Source organism: Triplophysa dalaica, chromosome 4 (assembly GCF_015846415.1).
Source record: "Triplophysa dalaica isolate WHDGS20190420 chromosome 4, ASM1584641v1, whole genome shotgun sequence".
NCBI lineage: Eukaryota > Metazoa > Chordata > Actinopteri > Cypriniformes > Nemacheilidae > Triplophysa > Triplophysa dalaica.
Genome location: NC_079545.1, coordinates 18319433 through 18343959, shown reverse-complemented (window position 1 = coordinate 18343959; position 24527 = coordinate 18319433). Strand labels below are relative to the sequence as shown.

The following is a 24527-nucleotide window of genomic DNA, read 5'->3' as shown; positions in this document are numbered from 1 at the left end:
TTTATCCTTACATATACTTACATTTTAAATTCATTTTATAAATATATATAGTATAACACATACTATGTAACTCACATATGTACATTCATCCTAATGACAAAAGAGAATCTTCACTGCCAAAAACATATTGTTTCTGTTTGTGTGTGTTGCCACAATCGCCTTCGGCTAGCCCACCATGAGCTTAAAACATCAATACAAACTGCTCTGAAACAATATGTACTGTGAAACACTGCACAAATAAAAAATGGCTTAACTTTTGACTATTTTGACCACGAATGCACATCCACAACAATGACATTGAAAGTTCTGTTCTGTCAAAAATGAAAGTTCTGTCATCATTTACTTGTTTCAAACATGCATAAATGTATTTGTTCTGCTGAACACACAGGAAGATATCTGAAAGATGATCAAATCTCCCCCCCCCCCCCCTTTGACTCCCATAGTATTTATTTTCCCTACTATGGCAGTAAATGGTGGATGAGATCTGACATTCTTCCAAATTTCTTCCTGTGTTTTCAGCAAAACAAAGAAATTCATACATGTTTGGAACAACTTAAGGATGAGTAAATGATTTTTGAGTGAAGTATCCCTTTAAGAAGAACATGCAAAGAAAATAGTAAATGCGGTGAACAGGGCAGGTGGACACACACGCAGAATACAGATGAATGAAGCACAAAGACCATCTCACTGCTGCTGAGTTTCAAAGTGATTATTTCATGCAGTCTTGTCTGACCTTCCTCTCCTGCTGCTCTGTGTGTGTGTGAACTCTGTCTGCTCTATTAAATCAAGGTTCAGCATCTGACCTCTGCCGTGTGTGTGTATGCAAGTGTCGTGTGCATTAAGGAGGATGAACACAGGAGGCGTGAGAGGACGGTACGATGAAGACCTTGCGTTTGGCAGCCAGCTGCTCCTGATAACGGTCCGATGAATCTCCAGGGATCTCGCTGGCCCACAGAGTCAAACCCACCACCAGGTAAGCACAGCCCATCACCAAGAGAGGAAGGAAGTAAATCAGGACTGCTACACACACGTAGTACCTTTATGAGAGAGATGGGATGGATTGACGGGAATAAGGGAAAGAAAATAGGAAGGTTAAATATTTTTAGATATTAGATATGTATAATATTGTATTAGATTTAATTCACCAGGAAGTTTTTGCACATTATTTCTTGTTCCAAAATGAAAGTCTTATTTACTATTCGCCAGCAATCCTGTTTAACCAATCACAGATTTAGCCTTGCATCCTTTTTCAGCGCAAGCACGCCTCCTTGCTGTGTAAATCAGGCTTGCTGAATACTGCACCGCAGTATTAGTTGTTAGTGATGTTACACAGATGTTAGTGATATTTGCTTGTTTGCTACAGTCTCAGTATGCCAGACATTTGCGTTCTGCACCACTTAGCTCTGTTTTTGGCCTAGCCTGCCTTATTACCTGCTTTACATAATTCCTTTAGTGAATTGTGTGCTAGAGCAGCATAGATAATAAAATAAGCTGGCACGATTCATTCAAGTAAATTCCTCCTTCATTGTTCAGGGAATCATGTTCAATTGCATTGCCGTTTTTGTGATATTCTTTGAACATTTACCAAATCTGTCCCACTTGAGTCATGTTGCCTGTCATAAAACCTAAAAAAAGTGTTTGCATTGTTTCTGACAAAGAACCGAAATCATGCATCAAAATTACGACCTCACATATGGGAATCTATGCAAATGTCAACCAAAATTTGAAGAGTTTGGTTCCTTGTAAACTAATGGTACTGTTTAGCGTGCTGACAAAATTGTATATTCTCTCCTACTTGTCAGTCGCTTTGAATAAAAGCGTCTGACAAATGAATGAATGTAAAATACCGTTTTAATTTTTAAATATGTTTTTATTGTGTTAGTAAGCTGTATTTTTTGTTACTATGGCTTAAATCAAACAAACAAAACAAACTGCAATTTAATTTATATTAATTGGAATGCACAATAAAAAAAATTGTAACAACGGAGTTATCTCATTTTGGAACCAAACTCCTAATTTGTTTTTAAAGCATAGTTTTCCATAGTCAGTTAAAGGAACAATTCTGTCTTCATTTACTCACCCTTTGAGTTGTTCTAAATTTGTATAAACTGTTCTTGGCCACAATTGTCTACCATAGTAGGAAAAATTGCCTTATAGATGTATTTGTTCTGTTGAACACAAAAGAAGATATTTTGAAGAATGCAGGAAAGCAAACAGTTCTCCAGCACTTTTGACTACCATTGTAAGTTCGATGGGGGCCGAGAACTGTTTGGTAGAATTCTTCCAAATATCCTCCTCTGTGTTCATCAGAACAAAAAAATTGAAAACTCTTTTAAACTCCTTTAAAATTGAAAACTCATGCTTAGATTGATGTTATCTTGATGTCTGGACAGTATCAACAGAGGTTTAGTAAAATAGAAACAGATGATTAAATATATTGGTAATAAATACACATTCTGAGAATTTTGACTGAAAATGTCACATCCATAATGCCTGAATTGCGCATATCCAGGATATACAGTATATGTCTGTCAACATTTAACTTTGATTCATTCTTACAGACCGCATAATAATACTGGACACTGTTCTTTATCATTTACAGTCTATTAAAATTCACCTTACAGAGTAACACCAGAGTAAACAAGCGGATGTTGAAGACATCAAAATCAGAAGTTGTTAAACAAGACTGGAGCTGACAAAAAATGATCTTAAAACCACAATTGCAAACACAGTATGTTTTTCTATATAGTGTTACTCTAAATCCACCTGCTGAATTGAACAAGCTGCTGAATCCTTGTGGACTCTAAAGTGAGTAAACACAACATAAAATGCCCTGGTGGATAGACTGAGAGATACTTATATCAGGATCCGCAACTGCCAATGTGAAGATAACGCAGAGGTCTCTGTAATAATGTTGCTTCCGATGATATTGTCCATGGGGTAATCAAACAAAGAGGCCGTGATTAATTACACTTCCATTGTTTCGTATTCCGTGGTGACCGAGGTGGTAATGCTGTCATCGGGAGACTGGCATTCTTTTCCTAAATCTAGTCAGCTGCTTTACTAGGGCAGTCTTTTAAGACATTAAAGACAGTTTCACGAAGGCTGTTCCAAAAAACAGAAAGCAGAATAATTATGACTTGTTTGCCCAAATTGGAATGCAGCACTTTCCTTTGTGACCAATTCCATAATGTATTTCGCAATGCTTAATGGGAAAATAAATCCAAGATGCCAACGCGAGAGAAATGGTGATTATATTGTTATTTATACACATATTCAGTCTAATTAATAACTTAAAAGTTCTTATACACATTATATATTTGCATGCATTCAGGTTTTCTAAATCAGTCATTTATCAAGTTTCATATGCGTTGGAAAGGAGCTGCTTATATAGTCTGTAGGGAGCACACTAAGTATTGAAAATGGCCACTTGGCCCTTTTCTCTCATCCTATTTTCTCCACAGTGGAACACAATTCTTAGGTTCTTGAAGACTGCGAGAGGGAAAGTAGATTGAACAAGGTATGCTACAAAGGAGGATGATGAATAGAGGCAGATTTAGTCCCCTCGCACTGACCGCATAACAGCACAGACCCTGCTCACCATTTCCCAACAAATTAAGTGCAATCAGGAAAACAACAAAGAGAGCAAAGTCAAAAACAGACTATGAGAGAAAGAATAGGAGTGAAAGAGCGGGTGAGACAGAGAAAGTGATAGACAGTGAGAGAGAGATAAGCATCTGTTCAAACTCAGTTCATTAGGGGTGGATGAAACATGCAGTGTTCTGCTTCATGGATCACACTGCAAAATGAGCTTAATATGACTGAATTAAACTCACTTAATTAGGTAATGACAACAAAAGTAATTATGCATTCGTATAATTTGTTTAGGTAAAAATAAAGTCATAGGGCAACAGCATATATTCATGTATATTCAAATGTTTTAAAATAAGTATATTTTATTCAATATATATTAAGTATACTTAAGTATGTTGTATATTTAAGTATACTTTTATTTTTAGGATACTTGTAAATGTAATATTTCAAACACTACTAAATTGGCCCACTTTTAGTTCATAACAGTGTACTTCTATTTATAGTAACAGTAGAAAACTATACAAGTACCTGTAGCGCATTCGTCTTTATGAAAGAACACTTTGAAGTATACTCTCAATGCACTACTAGTTTAGTAGTATTTATACTGCAAGTATACTTGTAGTTTACTTTAAAGGAATATTTCGCCCCAAAATGATATTTCTGTCCTTTACACACCCTGGAATTGTTTCAAATCTGTATACATTTCTTTGTTCTGATGAACACAGAGAACGATATTTGGAAGAATGCTTGTAACCAAACAGTTCTTGGCCACCATTGACTACGATAAGGAGAAACATCGTTTTATACATTTCTTTGTTCTGTTTAACACAAAAGAAGATATTTTGAAGAATGTAGGAAAGCAAACAGTTGTAGGGCACTTTGAATTGTTGTCATTTTTCCAAATATTGTAGTCAATGTGAAATTTAAATTATACTTATGGTTTACTTTATTACTTAAGTATTGTTCTTGCATTTTAAAGGGCTATTTTCATATTTAGATGTTAATATTTTTACTTCAAATGTACTTAAAGTACATGAAAATATATATTTTAGGTGAATTATTTTAATCACTGTGTTCAGTTCCACGTGTGTTTTATTTACCACTTAAACTATACAAAACTACGGTGTGTGAAAAAGTTTTTAATACCGCAGACTACTCAATCAAAAGAATAAACACAACTTCAAGCCAAGTATACTACTCAAAACAACACTTCATTATACTTTATTATAATCTTTATTATTATTATTTTCCATCAAAAGATTTATTACAAGTACAGGCAAAATATACTTAGACTTTTCTGACTGTGTAAATCAAATACACTTGAGTGTCATTTTAAATATATTTTTCTGAGAAGTGCATGAAAAGTAGATTAAAATTAAAGTTTCAGATATTTTATAACACATATGATGCACTTTTTGTAAGGGTATCTAAATTAATATTAAGGGTCAAGTCGGGCAGAAACCATTAATTTAGGGAACAAGTGCACATATTCCCTTTTTAAGTATGGTAATGCAAAACTCAATTTGAAAGGGTCATATGGTGTGAATACGTGTTTTTCTGTGTGTTTGGTGTGTTATAAGTTGCTCATGCATGTATTAGACACGTAAAATTGCAAAAATTAAAGTGTTGGGTCAAAAGATGCATTCTATCTAAAAGCGTTTGGCCAACCAGACCTGCCTGAAACGCCTCGTGTAACCACACCCCCACGAATGTATGTCATTTCGTGGTATGATTTGACTAAGACCGCCCAAATGTAAACACAAGTTAGGTGGGTCTACTTGTGGTGGTTACATTTTATTATCAACACTGTTCCAGAAAAGTACAATCCGAATATTCAAGTTTGTGCAGCGCATTTCACCGAAGATTGATTCACGAACCTGGAAGATATCAAGACAGGCAATGCACGAAATATTTGGTTAAAAAGTGGGGCCAAATACAACCATTTCAACTTCGCATGACAGGCGCTTCAGATTCGGAGCCTATAAGTATATTGTTATTGCAAAAGATTTTTCACGGACTAACGCGGGTTGAGTTTGTCGTGTGTTTGTGATCTGCAAATGCAGACATGCGCTCAGTGTGAAAAAAGACAACATAAGTCCTAATAATCAGTAATAACGTTCCAACTAGAGGCAACAAATGTCGTTTTTTAATGGGATCTATTGTCTTTGCTGAGTCAAGACGAGACGTGGCGTAACACTGCTTGATCAAGAAGGGCCAATATATTATGTTATCATTCCCTGCTGTAATGTGAGCTTGTTTCTATCTCACACAAACTCTGTATAATGTATATAAAAAGCTGAAAAATAAGCTTTCTACAAATGTATGGGTTGTAACAATATGACAAAAAATGACTGAGATAAAACTGTTAAAACTCTGGTCTCTGAGAGTTTGCGAAAAATCTAAATATTCAGAAAATGGCCTTTAAAGTTGTTAGTCAGAGGCACTGTAGTAGGCCATCCAATCACAAAAGTAAAGTTTTTATATATTTAGGGTAGGAAATTTACAAAATATCTTCGTGAAATATGATCTTTACTTAATATCCTAATGATTTTTGGTATAAAAGAAAAATCCATAATTTTGACCCATACAATGTATTTTTGGCTTTTACCTAAAATGTTACCGTGCTACTTAAGACTGGTTTTGTGATCCAGGACCACATATGGTTGTTTGTTTATAGTCTTTATAACGTCGCTTATAAAAGGTAAATCAGTAAGCTATAGTATTTAACTATGTAACATAATATTTTTGAGTTGATGTATTGGCTTCATCATCTTCATTTTCCGTATTAGATTCGGGCTTGAATTGAAATAAGGAAGTACAGATGACATTTTATCACGTGCAAGTACAATTGCTTTGGAACCTGATGTTCCGAATATGATCACTAAACACCAACCAACTGGCCAATCATAGTGCACCTCGCTTTGCAGAGTGATGAGCTTTGTAAAAAATCAGTGCGTTTCAGAGAGGCGGGGCAAAGAGGTGATACAAACATGCACGGTGTGTGGAAAATACAGCGTTTTTTAAGCTTAAAACATGTATACACATTACATTACATCTTAAATAAATGATAATATTCATTTTAGCCATGTCATTTGACCCCTTTAAGAGAGAAAGTGCTTTTTCTTGTGTGGATATGGAAACTTCATCAGTATTAATTGAGCACTTTCCAGATGAAATATTATCTTGGTTTAATGGTGTAGCGCTGTCACAAGATATTGAGTAAATTAGAATGCCGCCTGTCAGAACAAAAGATCAATTCACGTCACAGGTTATGACTAGATGCAGCAGCACACCAGCTACACTGACTCATTTCAGCACCACAGCCAAATCTGTCTACTTATGACAAAGTGCCTGACAAAAACCTGTGCCGAGAGAAAAAAGGTGCCAGTTACGAGCTCTGAATCATTATCACACTTCCCGGTCGCTTTCCACCTTTCAGCTTTCATAGTCCAAACACGTCGCTTGATTTTTTTTATTGCTAGCAAACAGTGAGAGGGAGGTGTGTAGTGGTGCCTGGAGAAGTGGGTATACTGTTCATTTATGCCCTCATTTTTAAAGTGGCCCAGCAAAGGATGAATGCCTCAGTGTTATAATGTAGCCAGGTTTCCACCCTGGGGCAAGTTGCATTAACATAGCCGCTAAATTAAGACAGTGTCTTAACAGCTATTCTCAAAGACTAGCAATTAGTTAGGACTAATGAGTCTTACTTTTCATAATTCAGTAAGATCAATTTACCCTTTTTTACCTTACTTGAAGAAGTTATGTCCAGCCTTGAAGAAAAAATAAGGTGACTAACTTGTAAGACTAGTCTAAACAGTTTATGCAACCGTCCCCTGGTTTTATGCACATTTTGAAGTTTCATATCAGAAATGATAGATGGCCACAGAAAAGGTGCAGATTCTGCGATCAATCCTGACCTACCAGCTACATGAAGAGACAACCAGAGCTGTACGTAGGATTTGAGAAAAAAATATTTGACTTCCATGATCTATATATGTGCAATTTTAAGACTTTTAGAGTGAAAATTAGACTAAAACAATAGCTAATGTCTTTTCATGATTATCAGCATCAGTAAAAAATAAATATTATACAATCTCTGATCATGAAAGAGCATCTGGGTTTGAAATGACATAACAGAATGTCCAGTTTTGAGTGAACTATTCCTTTAACTTTTTAAGTTATAACAAAGGCAACAAATCACAAAAGTTGCACATACCTGTGTTTTTATTTAAAACAGGTCACGTTTGTAGAACATAGAAACAGAATTAAAGAACAGGAATTTATTAAGTTATGCATTTGAAATAAAAACATTAGCCTATAGCCGTTTTTTAAACAAGTGGGTTTACGCAATGCCAACTGATAAAGAAGTGGGAATATGTGCAATATACCAGTGTGTACCCTCCACTACACCGCTGGTGAGAGGCACTGTCATACAGTGATAGCTATATGATATTTAAAACTACGAGTTATTGTTTCAGCAGCATGTTTGGAGAAACACAGTAGAAATAATGTCACAACACCTCTGCGGTTATCATCTCCATTCTCACGGAAGAGGAAAAATGAGAGACAGGACATTTGCTCTCTGAATGCCTTGGAGGTACAACGAATCGCTTAATACCCGAGAAAGACACAGCTTTTTCGGAACAAATACAAATCATTGTGGCTTTGCCATTTTAGGCAAACAAAATACGGCCCTAACTAACAATGGAAGACATTAGCGGTGGAGGTAGAAATTGCCAATAATTTTGTTTGAATCCAACCCAGGAATGATGAAAGTCTAGATCTAGACTACCAGATGGAAAGCTAATTACAAAACAAATAAAGGCTGTGTTTTCTCATTCTCACCTCCCCATGTCCCCCAGCTTCTAGATCTCTCCCAGAGCTTAAAAGGAGAAAAAAACTTTGAAATTGTTCTCTGGCCACTTTGATTTGCTTTTCTCTGTGGATTAAGAGTCAAATATCAGAAAAAAACTGAAAGGGAGAGAAACTGTCTCTGATATGCTTCACATATGTCGATCTAGATGATTTTATTTAGGACACTTTATATTTCTCAAATTTACAGCAGACATTGACACAAATGATGTGCCAGTTTAACTCTCTGTGGCTTATGTTGATACGCCTCATTACAACTAATAAAGCTGCTACAGAAACTCCCGTCCCATTTTGTGGAGTAGCGCTTGACAGTTAATAAACTCTGGTAAAGATATTCAAAAGTTATATGACCGAAGCACTGCAAGTTCTGAAAGTTTGATGGCGTTTGCAGAAAGTATTGAGAGGGCCCTGTCAGAATTCAGATTAAGCTCAAATTCAGTCGTTTTTCTCGCAGGTTTTGGCAAAGAGAGCAGGAGAATGAGAGAGAACCAGCCTGAGGCAAGCCTGTGGGTCGCCCAGAAATCATCCAAGTTCCAGACTAGGCATACTGAAACGTAACGGCACATGACAGTGAGCCGTCAATCTTAACGTGGGCTGGCAGAGAATGTGTAAACTGTGAACTGCTATCAAACAGAGCAAGATATCAGGAGGGTTAAAATGATGAGGGGGGTCTGAATGAGAGAATATCACACAGCTCTGGACATTTTGTCGTGCTGTATTCTAAAAATACATTGATATTTCTTTTATCAACATTTCTGCATGTATTGGGGTATACCAGTTCAGTGTTAAATTCCAACAAAAAAACGAAAAAATTACAAAGTCACCCAACAGCAGTGCGAAAGATCGAAAGTTGTGAAATAAAATTCATAATATATTCATTTTTGATTCCCAAAGAGTGGACAGTAGCGTCCATTTTTCTTCACGATTTTGCTGCATCCACACAAAAATCAAGTACTATAGATATACTGACAAAATATCTTCATGTGGTCTTAACTAAATATCTTATTCATTTTTGGCATAAAATTTTGACAATTTTGACCCATACAATGTATTATTGGATATTGCTACCCATGCTATTATGACTGGTATTGTGGTCCAGGGTCACAATTTGGGACAAAGAATGTCACAAGTTCACAGAATGAAACTAAAAATATAATAAATCTTATACCTATATCTAAATATATACCTATAAATAGTAAATTATATAATTAAATCATTCTGGAGTGGTCTTTTCATTTTTATCTGTTTGCCCGCATAACAGTACAATATTTGCTTTAAAAGCCCCCTTCAGTTATATTAAACCATCAAAATGGGGTGTATGATACAAAATGCAGAACACTAAATGATTACAGTATTTATATGACCAAATTATTTGTCAAGAAATGCAAAACACAGCATATCAGGGAATATGGATTTTCTAATATTCAAAAATGCATAGATAAGCAAAAACCCCACAGGAAACAAAGCAAACATTGACTACAGTTTTATCAGTTATCAATATTTTGCTGTTCCTATCTTTCTTCCTCTTTCTTTATTTAAAAGCCATTCTCCTGACTGAGTCTTGACTCAATAAGCTCTTCACATGTTTTTGTCTCGTTTTTGCCAAACCTCAAGCTGACCCTCAGTTTATACTCAAAGTGCAACATGCATACAACTTTTGAATGAACCTTTATTAATGTATTTGAACAAAAACAGTACTTTTGGGCATTACTGATTCTTTTTTCAGGGCGACATAGCCTCTTGCTGCCCGAGCTGGATGCTGTCCAATGTACAAATAAATTGGTATATCCACACATCTGTGTGAATAAAATAACTGACTGTGTATGTGCCTGTTTACTTTGTTGCTTGGCTGTGTACCCAGAGGATGGATGTGGCGACAGGAGTAAGATGACACGCAGCACAATACTCTCCCACCTGTTAAAAAATCCCATTTTGGAGCATGCATGAGTGTCAGGGTGGTCTATACATGTTTATTAAAGAGAGAGAGATAAAACATAACTAAATGTCATTGGGTGAGTGTGTGAACGATGCTTGATTAGAAGTGTGTCGGCCGTTAAACACAAGTATGTGAGCTCATGTCAAGTACAGTGTGTCTCATGTGCACTCGTATAACACATTGGACTATTTATACTGCGGCATGTGTCTGTAGTCTTATTATAACGCCCGCCATAGTAAACAGCTAAAGAAGAACTTAAACGTGTGTCGTGCGCCCCTGGAAACCCTACACTTTATGGACTCTTCGACTGACCTGGTGTCAGTTTTAATTAGACTCGTCTATTATGTTAACATATGAGACAAGTCTCATCTCAGATCGGCACACTTAACCCCTCTGCCCCAGTCATTATAGGAATTATAGGTGTTACGTGTATTCAGACATGGACATGGAACATGCTATCAATAGCTGATTGGACCACAATGACACTCAGTATTTACAAAAAAAACATTCAAATTAGAGTTTAGGTATCATGGACATGGATGAATGAATGCTTCGTGCTACTAGAAGTATCATAAAAAACGTCTTTACAAATGTGTTGACCTGAGAAAAATTATCTTGTTTTCCTTTGGAATATTTTTTTTTTACCCTGTTGGCAGATTTGTTCTTGTTTTAAAGATGAACTCTCTTTATTTTGATGTTTCTGAATACAAGACTTTTTTATAATAGGTCCAGTTGATTCATCTTTATTGAAGAATGCTTAGTTTTCTTGTCTTGTTTTCTAGTACAAATATCTATGTATTGTTGTGCAGTGTAGGTCAGAAATGTCTCTTTAAAATGATTGATGAATACTTTTCATTTACGCATCCTAGTGTTCCTTTAAATAACTTTTAATTAAAGAACAATGACAATGTTTTAGGATGCAATCACTTTAAAGGTATAACTACAACTTCTAATGTTTATGTGATGACTCCTAAAATGAAGAAATAAGCTCCACCATCTAAGTCTAAGGCAGATGGAGGACTGTAGAATTATCTAGCATGATGAATGTTGTTGAGATTGTTTGGTACGTGTATTAAGAACAGACAAATGGCTGTGATTTCCTACTGAATGCATCCAACCTCGCGCTCTGTGGATCCATATGGCCGTCTTTATTTCCTGCGTGGATGTGAGAATCGTGATGTTGTTAAAAGATACCAGTGAATGCTGTGAATAACTGTGAAATTTATTTCGAAGCAGAAAAATGGATGTGTTAGCTTCCGTACCCCCAGGTAGAAACACCAGCAAAAAAGTCAACCGTGGTGTGAAAGGCAGAGTAATGTATGAGAGGAGTTTGGGAAATGTGAAATGAGTTTTAGGCAGTGAGTTAGTAAGAGAGAGAGCAAGAGAGAGAGAGAGCAACAGCAATAGAGTACTCCTGTAGCTCAAATGGTAGGGTGCAAGATCAGTGGGTCCTGAGTTCAATTCCAAGGGAATGTATGAACTTTCATCAATACTTTGCTCTTTTTCTGTATATATTGATATGTATGTATAGATAATTATATAATCTTATTTTATCTCAATCTGTTGTGCTTTGGCAATGTAAAAATGAATCGAGAGAGAGAGAGAGAGAGAGAGAAAGAGAGGAGAGAGAGAGAGAGAGAGAGAGAGAGAGAGAGAGAGAGAGCAATGGTAGGGTGCTTGTAGGAAAATGTCTGGTGCCTCAGTATTGGTCTTTGCTAACTAATGGAAAAGAACTAGCACTTCTTACTGAGAGCAGTACAGAGGGAGGGAGAGAGAGACAGAGAAAGAGAGGAGAAATATAACAAGCACACCAGGAAGATATGAATGTTTCAGGCAATAGAATGTGGGTGAGATAAAGGCAGACTTAAGAAACAAGTGTTTGAAACGTAAGAAGAGGATCCAACAAAGAGCTGAACTGAAAGACATCAAGTGGGAAAGTAAGTCAAAAAGAGAGAGAGAGCAATTGCAATAGAGTATTTGAGGCAGACGGTAAGAAGATGAAATTTAACAATCTGTGCTCATGTAGCTCAAATGATAGGGTGCAAGATCAAAGGGTCCTGAGTTCAATTCTCAGGGAATTTGTAGTATGTTAATGTATACTCTATGATAATATGCCAGTAGCTACTATATATCATCTTTGGTTAAAAGCCTCCGCTAAATGTAAACGGCTGTTCAGCTGTTTTTATTTTGTGTGTAAACCCAATGGAAAAAGGTGAGATTGAATATTCACAGGCAACCTAACATCTAAAGCTTCTTTAAAACAAGTAGCCTACAACCTAAAAAGTGCCACAACGCAACAGCTATTTGTGGTCTTATATAAGCTATCTGAGAGGTACAAGCAACATTAATCGACTCCATGCCTCTTCTTCTAATGGAATCACTGGACTGAACCCTACATCATTTCTGACTCGCGTCCCTCGTTCTACAGCACTTCAGATTAGACATCAGAACTTCGGATTAATTGTGATCTGTTTACAAAGCAGATTTTCAGACCAGTATCCCCACAATTTGGAGGAGTAATAATCATTGGTGTTTGTTCTAGTCATTGTATTTACCCTCTGGCAAGATTTTCAATTATGTTTGCTTTAATAGGGTTTAACTCTTTCCTGTTCTCTCTCTTATGGCCATGGCATTCGTGTGGTAAATGTTTTATTAAAAAAAGATTAATGATAAAGATTGTCAGATGTTATACAAAAAAGACCTTAGGCCGGGTAAAGATGATCTGTTTTTTCATTACGTAAAACGAAATGTATAATATTATTTACAATATCTGGAGCAATCTGCTTGTTAAGTCATGACGTAAGGAATACCACTTCCAGGGCCGGGGGGGCTGCTTTAGAATTTAGAAGTTAGACATAATTAATATTGCATATAAGAACTTAAAATACGTTTAATATTTGACCTGTGGTTCTCTCTCCTATGTGTGCTTTCACTGTGCGTGTGTGCGAGTGTGTTTTTTGTGTGTGTGTCTATGTCAATGTGTGTAAGTATGTATGCATATTGTGTGTGTGGAGCATTTGTATGTCTGTCTTTTGTTGTTTTTCACCTTTTTCTTGTTTTTACAGGTATATGCCTTTAGTTGTTTTTCTTTTATTCAATGTGTATCATGTACAGCTGCTTTGTAACAATGAAAATTGTAAAAAGCGCTACATAAATAAAGTTGAGTTGAGTTGAGTTGAGGTCCAATCCTCCACTGTGAGGGTACTTTTTAACAGCTGTTTAGGAGCACTGTTTATTCTTATCACACATTTAAGCTAAACCTTTATAAACTCTTGGTGTACACTTCAGTCTCCAGGCTTTAATAATTCATGTAAAATGAATCGATGTCACTGGAGATGTAGGTTATGATAGAGGTTTTTCAGTGCAGCACATCATGAGTTTATATTATCATATAAACTCTTGCCTATGGCATCTGATAGACCTTTTGGACCATAAGCGGTGGTGCATGACGTCATACTTAACAAGCAAACATTGGCCCAAAGAAAAATCACAGAAAAATATCACTGTAAAAACTCAAATATCTCAATAGATCTCCTAGCCTGGCAATACCAAACTCTGCTACTTTGCTTTGCTTGGTAGACGGAGTCTGGAGGGCCTAATTGACAAGTGTTGACTTTCTCGTTTAGGGATGTGCTTGTCTGAAGTTTAAAATCATTGTACCCGTAAGCAAATCACATAACATTTGGTTATGATGTATATTATGTGCTGGCTCAGCCACCTCAAACTTCTGCTGTAAACACAGGTATGCGGCGAAAACTAAACCATCGAGCGAAATGCTGCAGTTAAAATGGCTGTGAACGACTTTTGCAGATTAAGTAAAGTAAATCTACGCATCCACAGTACAATTAGTGCATCTAAACTAATATTTGACAGTAGAGACAAACGAGAAAATATTTGCAGCCAACTGTCAAATTTAGGATTAGTTCTGTTAAACACAGCTCTTCGTTAATCTCGAGTTTGTCAGAAATGCTGCAATTTAATTGAAAGATTACAGCATGACATGGCAATATTCAAGGACTGGAAAAGCAAGGAGACACTGACCTGTCAAAAGGGTGCTAGTTTGAGCTCGACAAATATAAGAGACTGAGATACAGCCTCTAAAACTCCAAGGAACATAAAAAAGCTGCGGAAATCACCTCCATTCAAAATGTGAACCAAACATTTGTTCGGGTTTCAATTGACAAATGCTGGGAATATTTTCCACAACAGAGCGAATAGCATCCCATGTCTCATTGTCTGCCATCGTTCTAGATTTCCCTAACCTAAACTACAATCTTAAATTCGGCGCTTAGCGTCTACGTCACAGCTCTGAGCTCGCTCTCTGCATGTTGTTTGCACGGCTGGTGCTGAGATAGAGATAATCTGGGGGCTGGTTTGCTATCAGACTGAGTATAGAAGTGTATGAAATTTAGCGGCATCTAGTGGTGAGATGGTGAAGTGCAATCAATGGCTCACTCGGTGGCTAAAATAAGAAAAAGATATTATCACGTTTATGGTCACATCTTTGCCGAAGGAGATTACGTATTTACGAAACGTGCTCTGTAGAGCAGTTTGTTGGTTTATGGCTACTGTAGAAACAAGATGCTAAATTACATGCAAGGGGACCTTCGATGTATGTATATAGAAATAGTTCATTCTAAGGTAATAAAAACAAAATGCATCATAATGTAAGGGTTTATACATAAAACATAGTTATGAATATTGTATTTCATTTCGGTCAATAGATCCTCCAAAAAACAACACACAGGATCTTTACGACACCTGCTCCGATAATTTCCCTGAGAAAAAGACCCAGAAATCCCATGTCCATTTTTAGATGTTATTAAAATTCAATATTATTGAATATTTCAATTTAAATTCAAACATTTCTTGTGAAATCAACCCAAATCCAGATTATTTACCTATACAATCTACAGTCATTAAAGGTCCATCTTCATATTTTAATAATTATCACATTTATTTTTATTTTATTTCTCCTAACAGTTTTATGAGAAACATCTAAACTTAGTTGATACTTAAATGAAACACAGCCGTGAACTGCATATATCCTGAGCTACAGTATGAAAGCTCTAACTCTCAGCAACAAAATATAAAATCTGATTTTGTTACAGATTTGGGGCTAATTTGAACTCTATCTTCAAAAGAATCTCCATCCATAAATCTCCATTTAAGCAAAACAGCACTGAACATTTTAAATCTATAAATTTTCAGATCAGCATATGGCAACACAGACTATAGCCGTTGGCTGATAAGTAGTTAAAAGTGATGTTTACATCTTTTTGAAGTCCAGCAGTGTGTACTCAGGCCATTCGATGTAGCAGACGACCCTTCCAGGCATCTGGTCCGTGGTGGAATAGTAGTACTGGGGAAAGGCCAGGAGAAGAGCCAAAACCCAGATCACCCCAATGATCACCTTTGTCTGAGTTGCAGACATCCTCTGCTTCAGGGGATGGATGATGGCCATGTATCTGTGGGAGAGCAACAAAATCCTGTTTAATGCTTAAAGAAGGTTTGTTTAAAGCTATGCATCAATAAAACTGGCTCTTTTAAACCTTGATAAACGACTTTAGCTCCAATTTAATGGGATTTAAAATATTAAGTGTGCTTCACTTTCTTTCTAATCTCTAATCTCCTTTTTGCAAAGAAAAGCAACGTTTTTGTTGCCTTAGAAAACCTTGGTGCTAGAAATGAAGATGAAGTCTCTGCATGTGGGTTTGACTCAATGCACATATTTCATTTCATTTTACAGCCACTTTTATTTGCTGTGATCATCATTCATACGTGGCAGCCCAGGCTTTGCTTAAAAACAGGAGATATTATCCTCGACCATTTAAACTTTCAACGCAAGACGCTTTTATCCAAAGCAACTTGGATTGCTTTATCCTATACGTTTTACATAGGTATTTGCTATCCCCCCAGATCGAACCCACAACCTTGTGTTGTTAACGCAATGCTCTTACCACTGAGCTACAGGAAAGTTTTAACATTTCTTCGTCCAGCACACAAAGATCTCTTTATAATCTTTGTTAAATTATGTGCCCAATATAAAACTCTATCACTATAAAATGGAAGGAGAAATTGTAAATCGCACATGCATTTTGGAGACCTATTGAGCTTCATTAATGTGTGAGCCTTGGGTTTGTGCTCTAAAACAAGCAAGTGTATCATTTTGGCTGTACATTGATCGAATGAGGTCCCTTAAAACAGAGAGGATCTATTCCAGTCATCTCTTACAGTATATGGACAATGAATATACACTTGTGGCTGAATTATTTCATTCATTTGTGCAGAGCTCTCAGTGTACCATACTGGCGCAGTGAAATGTGTTTAAAGCTAAGTGTAGTAGAAGATATTTATATATTTTTTCCTGTTTCTAATGAGCGTTTTTGTATGATTTGACCACTCAGAACCACACATACATCTGCTTACTAAGACGCTAAACCAAAATCCTCATCTAACCACAAAATCTATTTCGACATCAAATTTGACACACACTTTGTTTCAAACTCCAGACATGGCTTTACACGGTTCATAATGAATAATGGTCTTTTTGTGACACCCTTCCTTTCCGGTGTTAAGCTGAGGTCTTGATACGGATGACTGGTTCACCTTCATTTCTTTGGCTGAAAATGTTAAACTTCTTAAAAGTGACTGTTTCATTATATAGAACCTCTTTCAGTATTTGTATTTATAGGGATTTATGAGGAATTATTCATAATTGCACCCGCTGAGACATCCAAGCATTTTTCACATTGTTTTGTATATGTTTCCTTTCTTTTATTTAACTTTGTTTTAATTAGTCTCATACTTCCTTTGGTCTTTATATTCAGGGCTGTCCTTCATGTTCACAACCTGAATAATGATATTACTGTGCAGCTTTCATGCAGAAAATGTTGTTTTATAATTTATAGACAGCAGCCAATTGTTAAGCAAGTGTGCTTGTTAGGACAGTAAGTTTTCTTAAAATTAACAGCTTCTGCAAGCTGTGAATATTTTGTGATTTTTTTTAAATAATTGGCAGGCAGAAACCATTTAATGAGTTCACCTAAAAATGAAAAATAGCTCGAATGCAATTCCAAACCCATCTTCTGAATATTTGTTTAAAGAGCAGCCAAACCGTTCTTTCATCTTATGAATGTGAAAGAAGACAAGTTCTATCAAAGTTAAGAAATAAACTCTTTGTGTTTGATTGAAGAGAGTTTGTCTGGATTTGGAACAACATGAGGTGAATAAATTATTTTTGTGTGAACTTTTGCGTGCACCCAAAATTGAAAATTCTGCCATCATTTACTCACCCTCTTGTCATTTCAAACCTGTATGATTTACTTTCTTCTGCAGAACATTTACATTTAGTCATCTAGCAGACGCTTTTATCCAAAGCAACTTACAGGGAGAAATGAGCGATATGTCATAATACAATTGGTGCTAATATAAAGTTACTAGTTTCAACAAAAGCTAGATCAAACCTGTTAAGAGAAAGAGAGAGGGTAATAGTTTTTTTTTCTTCTGTCAAGTATTCATAGAAGACATGGGTTTTAAGTAGTTTTTTAATGTTGTGAGAGATGTGGTTGACTGGAGTTAGGAACACAAAAGAAGATATTTTGAAGTATGTTGGTAGCCTAACAAAAGCGGTACCCATTCACTTTGATTTTATTGACACATAAACTAATTTGAGTCAAAGGGTACCATCATGGATACCAACATTCTTCAAAACAGCTTCTTTTGTGTTCTCCAGAAGAAGTCATACAGGTTTGAAATGACATAGTGTGAATAAACGATGACAGAATTTTTCATTTTTGAGTGTCATCATTTTAACTCTACAGTGCATCAAACTACAATAAAGAGAACAAAACTTGCATAGTTCTGTCTGATTACATTAGCGTTCACTGACCATGACTAACATCTAACCACCCACTGTACATACGCACAATGTGACTACATGTGATAGACAATCAGATTATCTTTTGTATGAATGCATTTTTGGTCTCGCCAGTCATTCTCGGTTAAAGTGATTTTGCTGAAAGACAACATGATTACATACAGTGCCAGAGAGGATTTTTGAGTAATGAGGAAATGACAATGGGCTCATGGCACACTCTCCAGTAGGTGAAAAGGTCACTCACAGCACCAACATACATTCAAGCACATCTGTCTGACATTACTTGAGCTCAGGGCAACAGATCACCGTCCTTCGGCTCTCAACGGCACCAGGGCTAAACCAATAAGAGCAACAAGCTTGAAGGATCGGAGACAGACAGTGCGGTTACACAATTACACGCTTGCAGTGCTTTTCTTTCCATTATTTTTTCTTTATTATGTGTGTCTGTGGGGAGGGGATCTGCCATTTTGGGGCTAGTTATTTCTTTTTCAGGGACGACATGAAATACATAGCTGAAAGGATGCAATAGCCCCTGAAGTGACAGCAGGAGGTAAAGTAAATGTTTATTGATACCGCAGATTATTCCAGGATTCAGGCAGTTCCTCTCTGAGTTCCTGTTCAGCATGACATCTTGACACTCTCGGCCAGTTACCCGTCTATTCTTCTACCAAATCGCCATTTAGCATGCTGTCAGATTGACATCAAGAGAGACACAGAGAGCGCAAAGCTCAAAAACACCTGATTGGTGGAACAGGTGAGAATGTGTGATGTTGTACTTGGACAACATATCTTCTCTCACTGCTATAAGAGCATGTAACACAATTACTTCACACACTGCAGGTCAACGCAGGCGACAGCCTTACTGCCGACTGTGAGTGTGAGATTCAGACAGAGTAACAAAGCTGAAATCCAGGCAAGCAAAATATCTCTCAGCCGAGGTGCTTAGAAGAGCTTGTATTGCTATATTCACGCATAATTGATTACTAAGTGAATAAAAACACTTGCAAGGTACATTATTTCAAGAAAAAGTAAAGCCATAATTGTATATGTATATGTAAATAAACACCTCCCATGAGCATAAAGGCTAATATCTTATTAATGTGAACTGCTTTTATTTCGTGCAGTCTGCTTTTGCTCTCTGGTGTAACTGTTTCAGCACTAAACAATTTCTTGGCCACCATTGACTACAAAAGTAGGAACATTGCTTTATGGTAGTCAATGGTGGCCAAGAACTGTTTGGTTACAAGCATTCTTTAAAATATCATCAGAACAAAGAAATGTACAGATTTGGAACAATTCGAGGGTGAGTAAATTACGATTTTTTTATTTCTTTGGTGACCCTTTTAAGGAATTTGTATGGGTATTTTGAGGGAGTAATTTATTGTTCAATTTTACAGTCTCATATGGCCATTAGTTAAGTGTTATTAATTAGGGATTAAAAAGAGATTGGCATTCAAGTCAGAAGATAAAAAAATTAATATGAAGGCAATCTAGCCCTATTGTGCATAATGGCAACCCATAGTCTGTAAAACTCTATAGAGTCATATAAATCAAGACATCACTAATGTGTTTGGAAAACCTTATGAGTAATTTTCTGTGTATAAAATGTGTATAGTCTCTAGAGAGAATGTAATGTTGGCTAGTTGCTCAGAAGAATCTTTCAAAGATAAATAATATCCTTTAGTGCTCTGACAGACACACACACAGAATAGTGTTTCCCAGTCTAAATCTTTCCCATCTCTCCTAACGGTCTCTTAGGTAATAGAATTATTTAAAAGTTCATGTTTATGCATGTGGATAAGTGGAAGTCAGAAAAGTTTTTTAATATTGGATTTTCTGGGAAGGTGGGAGGCAGAAAGTCTATATATGAACAGAGGTGGTGATGGGTCAGACATTAACTGAAACCTTTGCCTTCTTGTGATAAATACATATATTTGAGATAGTTTTCAAGGAATGCGAGACAGAACCAGGTTGGCAAACTAACCGGCACACATAAAGCATCACTTACGAGATTACCTTTTTCTGAATAGGCTGTGACTCGGATGCTAACTAAATAACTCATCATTATATTGTATGATGTCATTAAGATGTGACCTTAAAGTGTTCTTTAAATTGAGCTGAAAAAAACAACATTAATTAGAATTTTGAAGGCAAATTGTTCTACAGTGCAAACCATTACAAATCTATTTGCATTTATTTGGAACATTAGCTACTTTTTAAAATATATTTTTACCCTTGTATAGAAAACAACTTATTTTTCAAACAGTGTAGAAGCTTTCAGAATCTTTTCAGATTTGAGATGTATTTTAATAATGAGTTTATGAGCATAACTGTATTTATATCTTTTTTTTTAATGTTTTATTGCAAAATCTTTCCATGTATGCTGTCTTTACCATAAACATCATTGTAAGGTATTTCTTAATGAAAAGGATTTTAGAATTAGAATGAATATGAAATTGTCACTTTAAGGTCGCCAAATATAAATCTTTTACTTAATAGGAAATAAATATATAATGTGGCAAATGTCATTTTAAACTAAAGTCGCCAGTAAATTATTTTTATTCAGCCAGGTTATTGCTGCATGCATAGAGAAAAAAGAACCTTACATTTTCTTTATAATCCTTCATTTGTTTTAATTTTACATCAGACACAGTTTCATTGGCACTGTGGGGCGAAGCACTACAATATATAAGCCTATTAAAGACGGGGAAGAAAAACATAAAAAGCAGAATAAACTGTCGCAATCACTTAATTTGTTTTTTAACTAAATTAAAGGTAAAGTGCAGTTCGAACCTAAGTTTGTTTTGCGCACGCAGGTGAAATCTGCGAATTTGCTTAGCAAGGGCACGTGAACTGTGCGAAGGGGAACTTACCTGTCGAGCGCTATCGCGGTCATTGAACATATACAAGCGAAGACAGCGGCTATCGGAAAGAAGTTGTGGAACTGGCAGTAATAGAGGCCGAAATACCACTCATTATGCACCGAGTAGACAAAGTTTATAACGGTGTTAAAAGCGGACATAGACGCTTCAGCGAAAGCCAAGTTTACAAGGAAATAGTTAGTCACTGTTCTCATGCGCTGGTGCGCCAAAATGATCCATATCACCGTGATGTTGCCCACCACAGAAACGATGACAATTGTGCTGTAAGCCACTGCCCAAAGTACTATCCTCCAAACTGGTTGCACAAACTGGTTCCTGTATAAATCGGTGTCGTTGAAGGTTGTAGAGTCGTTGGTTGAATTACTTGGAAAGTCAGTGGAAGTGATAAGCGGGTCCATTTCTTCATTCCTTCCAAGAAGACGAGAGCACAGATCGCGACGGCTTGCTCATTCACTTTCCCTCATCACGAAACCAATTTTAGCTCTTGGTTACACACCTCACTCCTGAGCGTCGCTGCCAAGTGCTCGAGCGCGTGCCAAAAGAGAAGTGGCGCGCGCACAGGCGCAGATGCTACAGCGTAAGGTTGGTCTCTTCAATACGAAATTGTGTTCATATACTTATCATGCGCGAAAAAAGAGTGATTATAATAGGAATTGTATAATGGTAATGTGTTTGGTTGTATTGGAGATATCTGCAGAGGCACCCTGAATACTATTTTAAGAAAATAACCACACATGAAAGAATGTTGTTATGCTAGGTTTCAATGGCAAACAGCTGAATGATTTTGTGGTTTGTAATGGAAAGAACCCATTAGATTTTGTAAACAGGCTTTATACGTGAGATCTCCATGTGCAGTCTGGGAGATGCTGTACGCAAGTTCTGAACTATCTTAGTAAAAAATAATTCGTTCTTTTTAATACAACATTTGGATAATCTAAATTGAGGCCTGTAGTTTATATCAGATGACAGACGAGGGAACTAAAAGGCAAATTAAAGCCTAAATGCCAATTCGAGTCTCAAAACTTATGACATTGAGGAGAATTTACTGTGGATGATGCACTGGGAACGTCGTCATCCAGCTTCATTTTGACAATTACTGTGTGCGCGTGTTGAATACGTAATTACTGAGCTCCACCAATTAATGACAAGTTTATGTTTGGAGTTGGACTAGTCAATAAATAAAAGCTCATGATCTCCCCCTGGTGGTGCCATGTGAAAGCTTATACGCTTCCAACGTTAAATTGCACTGTATAGTATGTTGTAAATAAGCCCCTTTAATTTGTTTAAAGGGGAGAGATGTAATTATTAAACGTGTCATACTTGCATTATGCACACAAGGAATGCTTTGGTAGTAGATGAATCATTGGCAAAGGAACTGCGCTTTACATGAGCAAATTTTCAACATTTTGATGAATCACACCTATAAACCAATACCACATTGCTATGAACATGTTTTTTGTAATCATCTGTGGCATATAGCGTTGTTTGGTGAGCGGTAATTGATAATTGCCTTTAAATGATGATACATTGTTTTTTCCTCTGTTGTTCCGTTTAATGAGTTTGTTGTGATTTGTTTTCCAGAATCTCACACCGAGCAGGATACTTAAGGCAAAATATCCTTTCCACCAATAAAGGTAGTGATTTGTTTGCTTCCTAAATAAATAATTGTCTGTAACTTAATTAATTATTCTCTGTAAAGAACAACTACTACTAGTGATCGATTTAGTGGAATTAGAAGTTCCAATCACTTGTTATGTGTGATCTGCAGGTTCTTCCAAGAGTCTTTGTGGGACTTGTGGATTACCATATAATCTTGTTGTGGAACATCATTCATGTTAATTAAACATTTATCATGACAGCATCTTGCTGACACTCAATTAATAACCATAAATATGGGCACATTTTCATTTCCTTGCTATAGTTTTTCATTGTTCATATGAATGGACAAAAATGGATGGCATAATATTTTTTAAATTAAACCGATCAAAAGATAACTATGAAAATAGGGTCGCTCGAAAAAAGATCGAGCAGATTTTGCTTAGAAAAGAAAACAGTTTGGCATCTTTTTTTACCGTACCTTTGATCACAGCAACATAATAACCTCTGGCCAGCCGCAATCCTCAACAATTAAGATTTGGCTGACCACTAACCATTTCACAGGAAGAAATCAGAGATTTAATCACACACTCCAAGTGTCATTCTGTCACGGTTTGCATAAAATACACCTTTAAGGCTAAAAGAAAATAGTCGAAGGAGCACAATCAACACATCACCTAAAGACATACACTACATACAGAAATATTCCAATCCATCTGTAAACTCAGTGGCTTTGAATGATCGTTTTGAGATCTTCTTTCCTTTTCTCAGACTATGAAACCAATACTTTTAACTATACAAAGTTGAATGGTTCAGAGATTCTCCAGAAACTATTTGTATAAATTACAACTGCTTGTTATTCCTACTCATCTGTTAGAGTTAAAACAACTGTCAATGTATCAGACACTGAGCCATTGTAAAGTAACTTTACAACTTGCCATTGCAGTTGGTTGTTCAACTTTCAAAAATGTGTCCATAGCACTGAACATAACACACTTAATAAGACATTTTCCGATTCGTACAGGCATAGGTCAATAGACATGTCAGTAATATGGCAGTGACCAAGCCTCCAAACATTTCTTATGTTTAGGTGCAGAAAGATTGAAGGAGTTTAAAGAGCATGTGTGAACTGAAAGAGAATTTTCTGTGAACCACTGATGTATTGTATTTCTGTAAGTAAACCAAAGGTACTTCTGAGGATTAGAGCTGGTTACATATTGAAAATATTTTGTTTCCTGGGCGTATAAAGTCATTTAGGATAGACAAACGCTGGCACCTTTAACTGACTGAAATAGGTTTGTAATGACAATGGATGTGTCAAGCTGCCTAGTGGTAGATGGGAGTCTCATTTGTGTGTTGGAGTGGACAGAGTGTGATCAGCACTGACTTGCACTCAACCAATGTCTTGTTTATTAAAAAAAATCGTTTTTATATGACATGCCAAACGCATTTCCATGAATTTAGCATTTTTGAAAGGTAAACATGTCCGTCTTTGAGTAGGCTAACACAATTTTTAAAGCTAAGCCACAAAATAAACCTCATTTTGTAAAAAATGTATCATATCCTAAAATAATTTGCCCCTTACGTATGTTATCACCTATGTCAAAAACGTGGTTGTAAAAGCATCAACATAACACACTCAAGTGTATCAAATTGACATAGGCCTACATAATTATGTATAAATATGTACAAAAAAAATGATAACCTTACAGGTGTGTTTCAAATCCACATCATTTGAATATCATGACATCTATGTCTGTCCAAAAAT

At 36.3% G+C, this 24527-nt stretch overlaps 1 protein-coding gene across 1 annotated transcript in view; it reads right to left on the bottom strand.

Annotated features, from left to right (window-relative positions):
• The window catches only part of tacr1a (tachykinin receptor 1a), a 29339-nt gene extending 7610 nt beyond the window's left edge, over positions 1 to 21729 (bottom strand). Inside the window, exons 1-3 of the mRNA XM_056747111.1 lie at positions 21155 to 21729; positions 15676 to 15870; positions 887 to 1037 (exon numbers count right to left, since the gene is read on the bottom strand). Coding sequence (XP_056603089.1) covers positions 887 to 1037; positions 15676 to 15870; positions 21155 to 21561 — 753 coding nt within the window. The 5' untranslated portion in view covers positions 21562 to 21729. The remainder of the gene's footprint in view (positions 1 to 886; positions 1038 to 15675; positions 15871 to 21154) is intronic.
• Between the last annotated feature and the right edge of the window lie 2798 nt (positions 21730 to 24527).